General features: G+C 34.8%; 3 protein-coding genes across 3 annotated transcripts; 1 reads left to right on the top strand and 2 right to left on the bottom strand.

Moving 5' to 3' along the window:
- Positions 1–150: 150 nt before the first annotated feature.
- LOC108224944 (uncharacterized) lies at positions 151–7,457 on the bottom strand. The gene is made up of 10 exons (XM_017399713.2): positions 7,214–7,457; positions 2,805–2,900; positions 1,874–1,958; positions 1,595–1,716; positions 1,439–1,463; positions 1,257–1,340; positions 1,137–1,166; positions 948–1,053; positions 757–825; positions 151–365 (listed from the first exon to the last, which is right to left on the bottom strand). The coding sequence occupies exons 1-9, from the start codon at positions 7,301–7,303 to the stop codon at positions 762–764; spliced, it is 702 nt and encodes a 233-aa protein (XP_017255202.1). The 5' UTR covers positions 7,304–7,457; the 3' UTR covers positions 151–365; positions 757–761.
- Positions 7,458–9,376: 1,919 nt separating this feature from the next.
- LOC108228003 (uncharacterized) lies at positions 9,377–13,964 on the top strand. Its single transcript, XM_017403450.2, has 5 exons — positions 9,377–9,807; positions 9,938–9,984; positions 10,092–11,885; positions 12,710–12,845; positions 13,037–13,964. The coding sequence occupies exons 1-5, from the start codon at positions 9,654–9,656 to the stop codon at positions 13,726–13,728; spliced, it is 2,823 nt and encodes a 940-aa protein (XP_017258939.1). The 5' UTR covers positions 9,377–9,653; the 3' UTR covers positions 13,729–13,964.
- LOC108228004 (peroxidase P7-like) lies at positions 13,964–15,436 on the bottom strand. The gene is made up of 3 exons (XM_017403451.2): positions 15,145–15,436; positions 14,876–15,067; positions 13,964–14,750 (listed from the first exon to the last, which is right to left on the bottom strand). Exons 1-3 carry the CDS (start codon positions 15,367–15,369, stop codon positions 14,199–14,201), a joined length of 969 nt encoding a protein of 322 aa, XP_017258940.1. The 5' UTR covers positions 15,370–15,436; the 3' UTR covers positions 13,964–14,198.
- Positions 15,437–16,661: the final 1,225 nt, after the last annotated feature.

Genomic DNA, 16,661 nt, shown 5'->3' with positions numbered 1-16,661 from the left:
CATTTAAGTAAATTTTGATACAAGTTAAAGTATTTTCGAGATACTTGTGAAATATCTTAAAAATAAAAATATCATTTTGGCTTTCTCATCACATAAATGTCACTTTATCATGAAAATAATAATTCTATATGTATTCCAAGGTCCATAAAATAGAATGAACAAAATGGTATTTAACTGTACAGGTACAACTACATAATTGGTATGTTAACCCTGGGAAGGGATTTGAAAGAATGAGCTAAAAAATGTGCAAAAGGGTACTGTCTTCTACAAGATTAGTATGATCAAATCATAGTCGATATCCTGAATATGTTGATGCGCTTCTGATATCGGAGCATTCTCGCAGTTCTGAACCCACATCCCTGATCCTGGAGATCAATTGAAAGTTAGTCAAACAATGAAACAAGTATACAAACCTTTTGAACTACAAATAAATTAATCATTTGAAACTTATGCAGAAGCAATGAGGCATACATAAGATGCAACAGAACTTTGTCCTTCTTTAGCAGTTGCGAGATGCACATAGTACACTGTAACTGATTTATAATACAGGAAAAGAGGGTATCTCAAGCTGGCAATATACCCTGATATGGCAACCAGCTTCAGCTCGTTTGTTCTTAAGCATGTAATTTCTTTCGTCACATATATGGCACGTATTGTTTTTCCAAACAAGCAAATGAATAATATGGCAATAATTTTACTGGAAGAAACTATTTGAGGGAATTCTTTTTATTTTACCAAAGGTTCCAGAATTATTACCTTAATTAAGACAATATAACAAGTCCCAAGTACAATGCACCACACAGAAATATGAAAGATATCATTCCCCTGCAAGTAAACACCTTTAGTGATGAGTGGCAAAATTTTGGCATTGAAAGTCTTCGACAACTTGATAAGAACATTCCTTAATGTAACAGTTTCACAAAACTTTGGGGCTTAAAAAATCTCACCAGATAATTCCCCATCCAACACCATTGCAAGGACACGGACAGACTTCAGCAAACTTTTCAGCATCACTAGAGTTCACCCTCCTGGAAATTAGATCGTCATAGATATCTGTTGCATCAGATATAAGTCAGTTATAATACAATAATTACGTTAGCACTTATCCACTGGCATTACTGAAGGATAGTTTATACCATAGACTGAAAACAAACTGTTCATGACACCTGCAATTTTACAGATACAAACAACGGATGAGAAACACATCTTTTCACTATAAAAGACAAGTTCCAATAAGATATAAAACAAGTATATACCTATAAAAAGAATGATGTACCGAAGTATATGAATAGTAGTTTTTTCTTGAAGCACCCATATAATGGCAAGAAAAATTATAAAACCTGGAATTTAAATAAACAAGTACGGATTATATGAGGAAAACACCCACAACAGAACAGAAAAAATAAAAGCATTTGGCCAATATCTAGGAATTACTGACCGATGCAGAGTCCTCTGAGAGTCCACTGTTTCATCATAGAAAAACAAACCATTTAGAATGATACGTTCAAATTCTATTGATAACCTAAGATCTAGTGATTAAGGAAAGTAATATTGCTGATGCAGATTAGCGTGCACAAGCAACTATTTATCTTACGTTCTTGGCAACAAAAAGTACAACAAGCAGAGCAGCGGCTAAACAACCAGCAGCAATCCTTGCAGTCATAAGATTGGTGGATGCAAGGATAAAAACCATTCCCCAGAACGATGAACCAAGATCTGAATGCAGAAATTATTAATACACTCTCAGTGACATGACACTGTATATGGATGCCACTATTGAAGACAAATACTATATGTTTTTTACTCAAAGATGATGTGGTAATAAAGATGCAATATAAATACACATGTGAATTATGTATAAAAATTTAATTACATCCAGCTGGCAAAATCAACCAATAGGCGCCACCGCGTGTTTGTGTCACACCACCCTCATTCGCATGAACTTGCATTCCAACCACCTGCATAACAAAATAAGAAGGAACAAAGATTTAATGTTTACTTTCTTACAAGCTCAAGCAACAATCTCTATTGTTTCATAAGGTGTATCAATACAACTAGTGCTTGGAACCTAATTACCTTAACATTAAAAAGACACGTAAACTTTTTCTAAGAAAATAGCAAATTTCATGGCAAGTGTCAAATTCAAATTTTTTGTAATTAAGGCACAAGATAAGTGGCAAAATAATAAGGAAATATACATAAATTAGATATGAGTTACAACTCATGACTTCAAGAACAAAAGTACCAAAAAAGAACAAACTTTAAGAACTTGAGGATTATATTGGACATACCTAGCCAAAATATATGTGTTGTTTAGTTCTTACTACACTATAATGTGTTGTTTAGTTCTTACTACACTATAATATACCATCTAACCCAACATTCTAGAGCAATCATTACTTTTTCTCAGGAACAGACAATGAAAATCATAATATTAGTATAGTCATTTTACACATTATATTCGCTTTTACAATATTTCTATAATATTTTCAAACATAATAAAAAATAAAAAAATAAAATCTGTAAGAAACAATAACGCGCGTCGATTTGTGTCAGTCACATAGCCAACAAAAACCTTAAAGTTGTGCCATGCATAATTAACGAGAGCAAAAAAAACTAGTCAAAAACTAACTGCATATGGTAGAACATAGAAATCATAATTTTAACTTTGACAATGTACAAATAGAACGGCTGATAAGATCAAATTTTAGAAGAACGCAAGAATTTAGAAATGAAGCATTGGTAATTTGTTGGAAAGATCAAAATATATGTCACACATGCAGAAATAAAGAAAACTTTAATACCTCACCACATGTAAGCTTACAAGCGATTGCATGGCTTGCTTCATGAAGAAATACTGTTATCAGTTTGAATGGTGTAAGAAGGAATGTCCTCCATAACTGTTACAATCAATAAAATCAGTACTAATTACTTAACAGGGAAGCGTGCATCAAACATTTTTATACAAGTCCACTTCTGCAAACAGTACAAATCCCAGCATGATATTTTACAGTATCCCAAATTATACACAATAAACGATGGTGGAATAGCCTGGAAAGGATCTTGAGAAGATATGTGAGTGAATGAGCCTTAAGGACATCTGTTGGACTCAACCAGAGACAATTAGACAGAGATAATAATGAAACATCCAGAAGACAAAGATGGATTTTCATTTTACTGAGACCGAGTGTGGCATCAAATAGTTGGGGGAAGGGAGGCTAGTAAAAAGAGGCAACCCAAGAAGCCTAATGTAAAATATTCAATACACCCCACGAAACTTGTATCAATACAATAAAAAAATATCAGAGCCCAACTGCTTAGCTTAACTTATAAAAAAGCATAACACTAAAAGACTAAAACCTAGCAGACTGTTATAATCAAATCTAAAATGGAACCGGAACTAAATCAAGAAATTCTGGGCAGCAGTATACCGACGAGAGAGGAGTCAGAGTAATATGGGTAATTAACCAGGCCTTGACGTTTTTCACTGATATGTTTTTCACTGATATTTATAATAACATAAAATTTATGAAAAATAAAAATAAATATTTTATATTTAAACTGTAAATTTTATTCCATTTAGTAAGTACTTAATACACATATAACTAAAAAAAATTAAAATCATTTGATTTATCTAATTCTCATTTTTCAAGTTAATCTTCTCTATATTCATGGGAAGTGCTCAAATACAAACTAAGTTAATGTACAAACTACAAACTCAATATGAGCCCTCGGATGAATCTAATCCAATGGCCCTGCAGGGGCAACCACACACCAGCTAATATACACTCTGCCACACATGATCCATAGAATCCCCTCCGTTTTTAATTTGAATTTTCCCGTCAATCGGTGAACTTTTTTTGAAATCCGACTTCACTGTATTTTTGTTCATCTCGCAACGATCAATTTCCATACCATATGTGCTATATTCCGATTTGATTTAGAGACTTTTTAATTTTGGTTTGTAGTTTGTACGCTAAGAAGGTTTGTACCAGAGTAGGACCCTTATATTCTTTTAAAAGCACAATAATTCATATTTATTTTATATATTTTGTTTTTTCCATACTTACAAATTAAAATCTAATTATTATTACTTAACTATATACATATACATATATATAATTTTATAAATTTTGGGGTCTTGGCCCTAAGCAACCACTTAATTAACTTTAGTGTTGAGCCGATACTGGTCTTCAACTATTACAACAGCTAAACTCCAATATTGCTTCTCAATCCATCAGGTACAGGATCGTAATTCTTGGTGAAGATTCTACTGAGGCATACAATTTTGTTTTGCTTGATCGTGCGGCCAAGAGGATGATCGGGACAACGGCAACTAAACTCATTTCTGATAAGTTTAAGGTGAGAGTACTTGAATGAACACACTCACTGAATACATGCATGTATCATTACACTTCCCAGGATTAACTCGCTATGCCATTTGCTGTAGGATCACACAACAAATGAATTTCCTCCGCAGATTAGATCAATTACTGGAAATGAGCTTGAGCTCAAAATAGTTATTAAGGAAGATAATATAGCCTCCAAGAGCAGACTATATTTTGTTGTTGATGCATGTTATGCAAGCAATTCTGGCTCCACGATCTCCTCATCAACAGATACACAGTGTACAACTTCTGCTGTTGGAGATGTGAGCAACCCCTTGCACTATCTTCTCATTACAAACTACTTAATTATAGACTTATTCATGCATATGCAATATGTAATTACTTATATTTTACAGAGCTCAGTTGTTAATCTTTCCGAGAGTGGTGATACCCCTGGAACATCCAAATCAACTTCTAAAAAGGTTAAATTGGTAAGATCTCACAACAACTATATGACCGTTTTACATTTAATAATTTTGTTTGACTCTAACATCAAATTCCTATCAAAACAGGAGAAGAAATCGTAGCGGAAATACCGGAGAATCGAGCAATCTGTTTATGTTATGCATAGCCGGAAATGTTCTTCTTCACCGTTTTATTTTATTTTTCATTTCATACTGTTTTTTCCTTTTCTATTAAATTCAGTGTTGTTCTGCATATTTTAGTAGTGGTGTGTTTTTCATTCAGACACATGAAATCGTATTACTTTCAAGGATTGCTTTGCTTTCTAATTCTGAATTATAAGTCTACCTTTCATTTACATATTTATTTTTATTCGTTTAATGTTGGATAAATTATATTTCATAGTTGATATGGTGTCAATGCAGAAATACAAAGAAAAATAGTAGTCAAACAAAAAATAAATGCGTCCAACTTAACGAGGATTTCAATAAAATTTGAATATGATTTTCAGAACAAAAAATAAAAAAAACATTGGAGTGTGCGAAGCACGGGCAAAGATCACTAGTGATGTGAGAAAACTCACTCTAATCCACATGAGGTCTACACATTCCATAACCAAGAAGAGGAAACATAGAAATATAGAATCACTACTTTCTTATTGATTTTAGAAGAACAAGATGACTTTTTTCATTCAACAAAATAAGATATCCTCCTCATAATTTCAATATAAGATAAAATTAAACTGGTTCGTGATAAAGAAACCATAAAGTGTTGGCAACAATAAAACAAGACAGCCTCAATCATGTATTGATCGCAATGTTTAATAAATTAGTGAATTATCATGTTTCCTTGTTTCAGTGTAAATAATCACATAAACGAAAATTAACATCCTAAAACTTATACCACGAGGATAGAAAAATTGGAGTTCTATCAATCGTTAGATTCAATTAAATATGGATATGATAAGAAAAAAGAAAAAAAAAAGTGGGGTTGTGAATGAAATTTAAACCAAGAATCTGAATAATTGATCTATTAACAATTTAAGAATTTTAAGACCTGTTTGATTGTGATTATTAAGGAACATATTTTGTAGTAGCAATTAGTAAAATTTGCATCCATTTATACTTGCTTGGTTTGAGAGAGGATATTTATGTAGATTTATTTCTTGTTAAATCATGGTTTGGATTTAATCAAAGATCTAGACAAGGGCATCTTACATGCATAAAATTTTGAATTGGTTTTGTACCTAGTAATTACGATAGTGCTTCCATAGTTTAAAAGGTGGGAACTTCTATTTATTTTTTAAATTTCGTCAATCAAATGTACGTGATACGTTAGATCATCTCCGACCCATAACACTAAAAGAACTGCTATTAGGGGTGAAAGCGAATCTGAGTAATCCGGGTGGCGGGTTCGAATCTGGATTTGACTAGTTAAAAATGAATATATAAAATGAGTGAATTTTGAATCCCATTTTATAATTCGAATGAATATCGATTCGGATCCTACACACTTTTAGTCATATTTATATAGAGTAGTTTAAAATTTTAATAGCACTGAAATACATATTTCTTAAAGGTACTCAACTAGAATTCGTTGGCTAGGTATATTATTATGTATATATATTATATGTTAATAATATCCATATTAAAATAATATCCTACAAAATGATCACATTTTAGTTTCAGTAAACAATTATCCTAGTATTCTTAATAGTATAAATTACATTGTAAGAAAATTTGAATTTGAATATACAAAATCTAGTAGTTCGGTATCCATTTAAGTTGAGGCGAATCCAATACAAATATAGATATTCGAACTCAAGAAGAGTCCGAGTAAGATTTACCGGATTTAAATGAGTAATTATATATTAAGCTGAATCTGATCAATTGCTATTCGCACCTATTCGACTCCAAATCACCCATGTACACTATTATAGTGTAAAGTCATACTGTTTGCAAAACCAACTCCAACCGATTAAGATTATGATTTGTGGGCGTGTTTACATGGTAGATAGGAATGAGAATGAGGGGTATGTGAATGAGTATTTTAAGAGGTGTGCAAGGAATGATTTAACCATTAAGTGGGAATGGGGTTCCCATTCCATACTACAAAATGGCTAATCCAAACACCAACACATGGGTTTGAGGTTCCGATTCCAGTTAAGTGGGTTCATTAACCATGAACCAAGCATCCCCTATATATTATGGAGTCCTTTGTATATAAAGACATACAATTCATAAAAAAAATTCGAAATTACTTGTTCTGCTAAAATATAATAAGATATAAATGGGACATTTTGGAAATAAGTTGGTTTTGTTTTTAAACATAAGGGTATACTTAAAATTTTGAATAAACTGATCATACAAATTGTATACTGGGCAGATAAAGTGAGAGAGAGAGAGAGAGAGAGAGGGGCTTACAGCGAGAATGACGAGGGTGTAGATGCCGACAGTAGCGAGGAAAGCTTTTTGATCGTCTTTGCAACAGCCATTAAGCTCCCAATTCGCCATGCTCCTGTATAAATATACTTGTAAAAGAGTTGAGAGCTTGTGAATTGTGATGTTGAGTTGGTTTTATCGAAGTTTAAAGACAGGGGGAGAGAGAATATAGGGCGAAGAAAAGTCAAGAAGCCCCCGATCTCGCTCGACGACTCCTGTTGGTCAGGGAGAGAAGAGAGATTCAAAAATGTTTAAAAGGTTGGAATTGGTGAGGTGGGAGTGGGTAACTCCCCAGCCTACCATACCTGGCAAGCCACGTGTTTATTGTTCATTGGATTTACAACCTCGATCAAGGTTGTAGTTTCTCTTACCTAGATTTGAACTTTTCATTGCTATTTGCTAGTACTCCCTCCGTCCCACCACTTATATAGTATAGCCCAATAACGTGTTTTTAATTTATTTTTATTTTGAATAAAAGTTTAAACTCCAAACTTTTTTTCAAGATTTTTTTTAGAAAAATACACGTTATGGAACTATATTTTATAAGAGTCTCAAAATGAGTGTCAAAAAGTAGCGTAAGGAATCTGATGGGACGGAGGGAGTAATTTCTTTTAAGATTTCTTTTATAAATAATCAAATTTAAAAGAATTTTTGTAAAAATAATATTATTTTTTAAAATAAATTGTAAATATATTATATTTCAAAAAATATTTACAAAAATACGGTGGTTGCAATACAACAAGCAACTTTATATAACTAGAATATAATTTTGAAAAAATTGAAAATTATATTTATTTGTATAATAAGTTGTAACCTGCAACTGGTTTGCAAAAACGGAGCCATTGCAACCTACAAAACAACTAAAACAACAAATCAGAAATCAATAAACATTTTGCCATTCTCCTGAATTTTTATGACTTCCTTCTGCCACTTAAATAAATCAGCATAGATGATTTTACTTCCAATTCTTGCTGCATTAGCTGCAGTTGAAACGCTGATCACCTCCGTGTTGACTTTGTCGATTTCGGAATTAAAATCTCCAACAGAAGTCTTTGTAACAGATCATATATTCTAATCCACCAAACAATGCTCTAATGGTAGCATCGGATATCGAGGTCAATAATTTTTGATTAAATTTAATTGCGAACAAGATAGATGGAAGATACAACTGATGTAGCTATATAAGATCGGTGAGATTGCAGGGGGAGAAATACTAGACACATAAAGTTACAGGAATGAGAGAAAGTGAGGTGAGGGGAGGAGACATAAATAAAAATATGAAAAGATTTTTTTTTGATAAAAAAAGATATGAAACGTTAATCAGAGAGGTAATATATTTACAAATAAAATTAAAAAAAAAATATTATATTCGTAAGATTTTATAAAAGGATTTGTAATTATATACGGGCGTGATTTAGGTTGGTTTGTATATTTTTTAATATCTTCTATTCGCTAAACGTCCGATGCGAGTGCATCTGACAATGATATTTCTTATCCTACGCACCTCACCGCTGTCTCGTCTCATTCTATCTGTTGTACTCTCTGGCCTTTGCTGCTGTAGCCACTGTCACCTCCAACCGGGAGCACCCATTTCACGCCCATTTGTTTCCTTTTTTCACTCTCAACTGCTCCCTGCATTCCCTCGACAACACCAAGCTTCTGTACCATCACACCTCCTTTCTTCCTCTACGTTATTCCTTTCCACATTCTCTTTAAATAAAATAAATAATTACTCCCCTTTCTTGAGTGGGCACTGCACACTTTACATGAGTCACGATGGTTTAAACCGAACTATTACTCGATTTTATATGATGTCTTAAAATACTAGGATATTCGGGTGAAAATGTAGTCATAATAATTTTGGACAAAAATTAAAAAAAAAATACCAGACTGAAAATTATTATTAGCTGAAAGAACAAGGGCTGTTCTTGACTTTCTGCACACAATATATAAAGCAGACAATATTGTTACACAAAAATAGCAAATCAACCATTTTATTCAGCAAAGGGGATGATTTGGTTGTAAAAAATACCCATATCCACTGCATTATTACATTGCCTATAATATACTAGACACTAGACAGTACTACTCTGAGCTACCAACAATTCTTTTTGGATTATATGTTTGTTACTTACTTTTGCTCTGTCACTCATCACATTTTCAGGCTCTCACAAGTATTTCTTCTGTTTTTTCTTCTTTCTTGTGAAACCCCTTGTCTTGTACACACCCCACACTCTAAAAATGCTCCAAGATTCTATCTTTTTTATTTCTTGCTCTCCTCATCATTCCTAATGTACACAAAATACAATTATGAAATAATGTAGGGGTTTTTGTTGGTGGGTGTTTGTTTTTAGTATCTGGGCTGTGCTTATTTTTGGTGTTTGTGAGAATTTGGTGTATAGGGTTTGTATAGAGTGTGAAGATGAGTGAAGCAGGAGGGTCTGTCTTGGCCATTACTGAGAAAAAGGCTCAGAGAGCAAGTGGTGGTGGGTGTGGTGGTATTTTCTTCCAGCTGTTTGATTGGAACAGAAGGTTTGCTAAGAAGAAATTGTTTTCAAACAAATTGCTTCCACTAGGTCAGTACTCTATGATTTCTTATATTTGTCCATTTGTGTGTTTTCAAGTTCTTGTTTTTAAGTTGCTTTTTTGGAAGTAAGAATAAATTTGTGATTTTGATGTTTGATTGTATTGGCATTGCAAAAACAGGTTCCAAGAAGTTTGGAACTGATGATAAGTTGCCTAAGCTTAGACTGGTGTGTATGTTATTTGATTTTGATACTATGTTCTTTTGTGTATGAGGCATTTAGTTTAGAACTTTTGACTTATTTGTCCTGGTTTATTTTGTGTGGGTTCTTGATAGATGTGTGATGAAAAAGGTGAAGCCTTTTCAAATGGGAAGAAAAATGGGGCACGAAATGTTGATTCTGGGCAAAAACAAGGAATGAAAACTCCGACATTGGTGGCTAGGCTTATGGGTTTGGATTCTTTGCCTGCTGTACAGAGGAATAAGTCGAAGAAAGGTTATGAACTTGGGGTTGATAGGGGGGAAGAAATAGCTACTGATAGTTGTGCACTTGCCAGACAGCAGATAGAAGTGGAGAAGGCGGGTTCTAAGCATGAATCGAGGCCTCAGAAGCTACAGAAGACGGGGGGTTCTGAAAGACGATCAGTAAGCAGGTTTGGAGCTGAGGGGTTGCAGTTTAAGAACGTCTTGTCAAGATCAGGTAAGCATCATCATCCTAAATTTGTCTCACCAGTGAAAAGTCCCAAAAGTCTTTCAAAGAAAAGTGCATCTCGGTTGATTGGTGCTGCTACTAGAATTTTAGAACCTGGGTTGCAAGCTAGGAATAGAGCAATATGTGGTTTACCTTCTTCGAGTCAACAAAGGCATCATAATCCAACAGATGCCCACCTGGTCGAGGCAGAAACAGCTGTGTCCACTGATCAAGCCGAATGTTCAACATATTATGAAAGTGAGGTCAGGCTATCTGGACAATCTTCTTGTAAAATTTATGGAAAATCTGTTGATTTTCTGGAATCAAGATCATATTTGGAAGAGCAGCGATCTGTTTCAGATTACATGGGTTGTTCTTCATTTGGGTTTGAAAGTAGACAAAGATTATCGCCTGAAACAGGAAAAGAGAGCATTTTCTCAGCAAATCCTGTAAATTCCTCTGATTGTACTTTTCAACCACCGAGCAATGTAAATCCTCGGGCTGAGTATAATATTAACAGGGCAGCTCTTCGTAAAGGAGGTCAAACTCGGTGGCAATTGACAAGCCAACAGTATAAGAGACAAGAGGCTTCACCTTCATCTGTCTGCTATGATCAAAACATTTATGTCCAGGATCAGGGGATTCTAAGGATGGATAGAATTCCGCCAAGGTCCACATATTCAGTTGACTTGAGGAAAGAACCCTTAAATCAAAGACCACCTGTCCGCAGCTCTAGAATGCATGGTAAATTAGACAAATGCGGATATGTCTCAGAGAGAAGATCAACTGATAGGCGATATGATCCATTATCCTCTGCAAGGAAGCGAAGATCTGTAAATGTTGCTAGAGAAGGTAATGTTTCTGGCTTTGCTGGTTCCCCAGTCGATAAAGAAAGATATATCAATTCCAATGCATCAAGTCAAGCATTTGTAAGAGGGGATGATAAATCCACAAACCTTCCTTGCATTGATAGCAATTTGGCTCGTCCAGGAGAAATTATCAGAATCAGTGACACCAGCAATGGTGATGTTTCCTTCACATTTAGTTCCTCAAAGAAGAATAAGGAGAGAATACTAGCAAAACCAGATGATAGGGAATATCAAAGTGAATGTACATGTACCCACAGCTCACAGAGAAGTTCAGCATTTGATACAATCAACAGAAAGAGGCAAACTTGCTTTCAGAAATTGCCTTCTCCAGGGGATACTTTAAGTGTCCTTCTAGAACAAAAGCTGAAAGAGCTAACTAGTGAAGAGGAGAATGCGATGCCACTAGAAGGTTCCCCACTTAAGCGAACATCTGCCATTATTCTTCAAGAGCTAATATCTGCCTTAACGGTAGAGAGGTCTTTCGATGCAAATGATGTGGTTGCCAGGCCAACTGAGATAGGCGATTCATCTTGTTGTGAGCATACCTCGGGTTCACATCCATCCTTCCAGGTTTGTTAGCCTTTATAATTATAGAAACTGCAACTAACCATTTTAGAATTAACTTTTTTTTTACCTTTCACATTTATAAGTTTTCAGCTGTGATGCAGTATGGCATCAACTAATAGTACCTTATAATTTTTGAACTTTCTATTCTAAATGCATCAAGTTTTATAATTATGTAAAAATTATTAACAGAGCCACTGCACTTACTGAGAAAGTAGAACTTCCCCTTCAACTGTGTGTCAGATGTTCAATGATATGTATTACTGTGTATTTTATAATAATTGAACTCCTTGGTTCCTAAAATAGTTGTACTTCAACTTCATGAAGAGAGCATAATTTCATGTCGGCACATATATGCATATAAGTTATAATTATATTTTGTAAGTTTATGAATATTTTTCCTATATCAGCGTGAGAGCTATGTTTATAATTACATGTTCTTGCCTTCTTGGGACCATTTTATAAGAAAGAAGGCAACTTCTAATTTTTACAACAGAACAATCCTGAAATCTTAGTAAGCTTCTTGAATGCTGCGTTTCCTAAAATCACTTCCCCTCAAGTAGACCTACATGTAATGTTGGAAAGAAAAAAAATATAACAATCATGTACCCATTTGTTCATCTAAAGTTATGCACTTTCTGGAATCACATTAGTTGTTACTTCTATTCGTTTAATTGCCTCCTAGTTATTAATTATGATCTGTATCTAATGTCTCATTGTGCCTCTTTTATGTTATGTGTTTTTTTACTGGCTTCCTCCTTAAACTGGAAGTTACAGCCAACATTTTCTGTGATGCTTCACTCCAATTGTAATTTGTGTCTTTCTGGCAGGCCAAACAGAAAGTAACAGAAGCTCAAGAAAGGTATTCAAATGATAGCAAAAACAATAATATGAGCCCATTATCTGTTCTTGAAGCTTCCATTTCAAATGAGAGCTGCTTATCGAGCAGTATTGATGGTGGTTCAGGTAAGCAACCGAAACTATTGTTGTTCTCAGTCATAGAGATTATATTTCTGATTATCAATAAGACTATAACACTGTTTCTTATGATTTTTTTAATAAGCTTTTTTTTTTTCCTGGTATTTAATTTAGTTCTATCTTGCTTGCCTTGATTTTCACTTCAAATTAAGTTCATAAACTGCAAATTGATTTCATAGATTTTTCCTACAACGAAGCACAACAATTGGAGCCTGGTGTTGATGGATTGCATGGCGTAAACTCATTAAGCAAAGAAAGGCGTAGTATAGAGCTCGTGGCTGATTTTCTCAACAGTATCTCTGATGTTGTCTGTAGTATGGACCTTGTTGATTCTAGACTAAAAGGAAGCAAGCTAGCCCATGCAGAGGAAGTCATACTAAATGCCGAGTTAGTATTTGGGAATACTTTCCAACATAATCCAGCTGAGATTAAAGGTTTCTCAGTATGCTGGTTTCTTGTTAATGAACTTGAAACTCTTGGTAGTGTTTTATGGACGAACTTTGGATGCTTTTCTGAATCTCAGGACACTGAGGGAAATCTACTTAAAGGATTCCTGTTTGATTGTGTCATTGAGTACTTGGATACAAAATATGTTCCGAGCATGAAAGGTGGAATAAAATCTTGGAGAGGCCTGCCATTATCCATGAATAATGAAATGCTGATTGCAGAGGTGGTTGAAGAAATCAGAAGCTGGACGAGTTGCACTAGTTTTGTTCTGGATGAGGTAATGGACAGGGAAATGGGCAAATGGACTGATTTTGACATAGAAGCTTTTGAAACTAGTGTTGCAGTTGACGAGGGAATACTACATTCTTTACTAGATGAAATTGTGATCGACCTTTGTCATAGAGATCAAAGTTTGTATGTATAGATGGAGCGGTGTCCTGGCTATTTGTAACTTGTCAAAGCCATGCAGATGCAATTTCTTCGCAACTTAACATGTCCAGGTACAGTCTTAGTGTCGCGCAGCTGCACTAGTTCCCTTCTGGTTCCTAAAAGAGGTGCCAAGTATATCTGTAAAGTTTAAGAATGTTATCTATTGACTCAAGCTACTATTGTGAATCAACTTCTATTGTACCCACCCTTTGCTAATCGAAGAACAAATATTAAAAAACATCTGTGTATAATTATTTGTAAATTTTCACTCACTCCTTTAAACACTGAACTAGTAAAGCCCTGCCATGATATAGCAGGTCTTGTACAGTACATCACTCACATTCACTAAAAACATGCAAACATAGCTTGAGTTAATACGAACACGAAAACAGAACATTACACAACACTAATAAATCAAGAACATATGTTTCGAAACTTTGGGGTATGTGAATATTCTGCAGGGGATCAATTACGAAGCCTGCAATTTGTCCTGATCTCTCCATTAGTTCCAGTAAGAGGACTGATATTTCCCATCTTTATCATTGCAGCTGCAAAATCACTTCGAAAAGCTGCATTGTTGGTACTGTAACTCCGAACCTGAGCATCCGTAGATCCACCGTTAAAAAGCTCCTGGTCTGAATGAAGAAGTCCGCGCTGATTCACAAGGTTCTGATAGTAATTATTTCCGAATTGAGTAGGGGTTTGGATGTCGAGAGGAGCCAGATTTGTGTCACCACCAGAAACAGGGCAATTTGCCTGGCGAGTAGTTCTGAAAGCTGCATTTATGTTGGAGTCATTATATATGTGTCCGCGGAAATTGGTACACTGAGCCTGGCCTATGGTGTGGCCCCCCGAGAGCGCGGTCATGTCACGGGCGTTGAGGCCTTTGGAAGAGAACATGGAGAGGAGGGTGGAGAGGCTTGAGGTTGGTGCTGGGATTTGCGAGTTAGCTGCACTCTGACTCGCTGTTCTCGCGTCTCTTCGGCCTAGCAGTACTGTCCATGACGGTCCTCCCAGCTGTCACAATTAGTCCAGCATTATTTAGTTGATCTCACCAAGTAAACATTTCAGTTAAAACTTCAAATCAAGATATTAATTGACATTTTGTAATTATGCATGTGATTTTTTGAAAGTTGACATACCGCAACAACACTGTCTCGTGCAGCAAGTGCAAGAATATCAGCGCATGAGACAGTGGCATTACAAGCCGCCTCGACTCGAGTTTTAATAGTGTCGATCACTTCGAAACCTCTTGCTGAGTTTCTGTTCGGATTTGCTGTCTTTTCCCCGGTGAAACCCGACACGTCATCCAGCAGTATGGATCCGTCACAACCCTGAATCAGAAAAAAAAAATTAAAAATAATTTGTGAAACTACATATGAGCCTTAAAATACGTGTCAGGGTAACTCACGTTAACGAAGCAATCATGAAAGAACAAGCGAAGAACAGAGGCGCCCTGACGCGGCTGATTTCTAACAGCTTGGTTCGTCGCGGTGCGGACAAGAGTTTGAACATTTGGGCATGAGCTAGCATAGAAGTTAGCAGAGAGCTGCGCACTAGCCAGGCCAGAAACAAGAGAAACTAGAACAAAGACAAGTGCACATGAATTAGTATTACTATTAATTTGGAAAGCCATTTTGCAAACTTGAAGTTCCTTGATCACTACTGAGAAATCTGTAGTAAATGAGAGGCGATGAGTTTAGCTGTGAATGAAATGAGTATTTATAGGCAAAGAAGATATGCATGTTGAAGGCCAATGATTTTATTTTAGTTGCGGATATAAATTCCAAGACTTCCGCGCTTAAATGAAATACTTTTTGTCAGAGAGTTTACATTAGTGATTTAGATGGCTACTGCTATATAAATAAAGTTCACAGTTGACGAGTGGCATGTTCGACCCGATCAAACTCTGGTCCGGTCTGAATTCAGGTGCACTAGTTCCCGGGCAAAAGCCAAGTCGCATCCTATATTTTTGTGCTTAATATATTTTTCCGGAAATAGTAATTTTTTTTAAATAAATAAATACTCTCCCTGTCTCTTTTTAACTGTCACATCTCTATATTTGTTGGTCAAATTTACTAAATTTTGATCAAAGATTATAAATTATTCTTTCATTATTTTAAAAAACTGAAAATTACATTTTAAAGTAGATTAAAAGTTTCCAATTGATAAAATATTAATAAATTTTAGTCAAACTTTGATCAATTTGATCGGCATAAAATCAAATTTGACAACTAAAAAGATACGGAGGAAGTATATACTAAATTTTTGTAGAAATAAATATTTAATAAGCATATATGTTAGTACTTATTTTAAAAAATATGAAGTTATTTTCAGAAAAAAATGCTCTGACTATTCGCTTCTTACATGTACTTTCACTTTTACTGCGTGTAAATGTAATGTTACAAAACTCCGTTTACTCTTTACAAATACTTTCACTTTTATTGCACAATGTTGCTTTCTCTATTTTCAAAGAGAAAAATATGTCTTTTTCATGTGTCATTTTTATGTTTTACACGTAATTTATGATACGTAAATATATATTTTTGATTATTATTTTATAAACTCTTTTATGTTGAATCGAGAAAAGACTGACATTAATAATTTAAAATATATTTTATACACAAATAAACGTATAAAAAAGACCAAGGATTGTAGATACTTTTTCTAGCATTAAATACTTTTATTTGTGACAAGTCAAAACGGGGCCGTGTTAGATAAACCGGAAAAATCAAAGCAACTATCGTTTGTCGGCCCTAACTAAGTTGGCAAAACTTTCCGTTAAAGCTCTCTGATGAGGTGCCAGAAGAATTTATGAGAGCAGGTGAGAGTAAGTAGGTGTAGTTATCGATTGATCGTCGCAACTCCTTGATTCTGACTTTCTGCAAAAATAATCTTATACTTCTCGAATAACTCGTCTATGACTAA

Source organism: Daucus carota, chromosome 6 (assembly GCF_001625215.2).
Source record: "Daucus carota subsp. sativus chromosome 6, DH1 v3.0, whole genome shotgun sequence".
In the NCBI taxonomy this organism is placed as follows: Eukaryota; Viridiplantae; Streptophyta; class Magnoliopsida; order Apiales; family Apiaceae; genus Daucus; species Daucus carota.
Note: the sequence above shows the minus strand (reverse complement) of the source record. Positions and strands in the feature narration are given on the sequence as shown.

What these genes read in the sequence shown, in the direction of transcription:
- LOC108228003 (XM_017403450.2), top strand. Translation starts at nt 9,654, where the DNA reads ATGAGTGAAGCAGGAGGGTCTGTCTTGGCCATTACTGAGAAAAAGGCT. An exon ending in AGTTGCCTAAGCTTAGACTG is followed by an intron (nt 9,985 to 10,091) that starts GTGTGTATGTTA and finishes GGTTCTTGATAG; the next exon opens with ATGTGTGATGAAAAAGGTGA. An exon ending in CAGTATTGATGGTGGTTCAG is followed by an intron (nt 12,846 to 13,036) that starts GTAAGCAACCGA and finishes TTGATTTCATAG; the next exon opens with ATTTTTCCTACAACGAAGCA.
- LOC108224944 (XM_017399713.2), bottom strand. Translation starts at nt 7,303, where the DNA reads ATGGCGAATTGGGAGCTTAATGGCTGTTGCAAAGACGATCAAAAAGCT. An exon ending in GTACATCATTCTTTTTATAG is followed by an intron (nt 1,167 to 1,256) that starts GTATATACTTGT and finishes GTAAAATTGCAG; the next exon opens with GTGTCATGAACAGTTTGTTT. An exon ending in GTTGGATGGGGAATTATCTG is followed by an intron (nt 826 to 947) that starts GTGAGATTTTTT and finishes GTTTACTTGCAG; the next exon opens with GGGAATGATATCTTTCATAT.
- LOC108228004 (XM_017403451.2), bottom strand. Translation starts at nt 15,369, where the DNA reads ATGGCTTTCCAAATTAATAGTAATACTAATTCATGTGCACTTGTCTTT. An exon ending in TTCATGATTGCTTCGTTAAC is followed by an intron (nt 15,068 to 15,144) that starts GTGAGTTACCCT and finishes TTTCTGATTCAG; the next exon opens with GGTTGTGACGGATCCATACT. An exon ending in CACGAGACAGTGTTGTTGCG is followed by an intron (nt 14,751 to 14,875) that starts GTATGTCAACTT and finishes TAATTGTGACAG; the next exon opens with CTGGGAGGACCGTCATGGAC.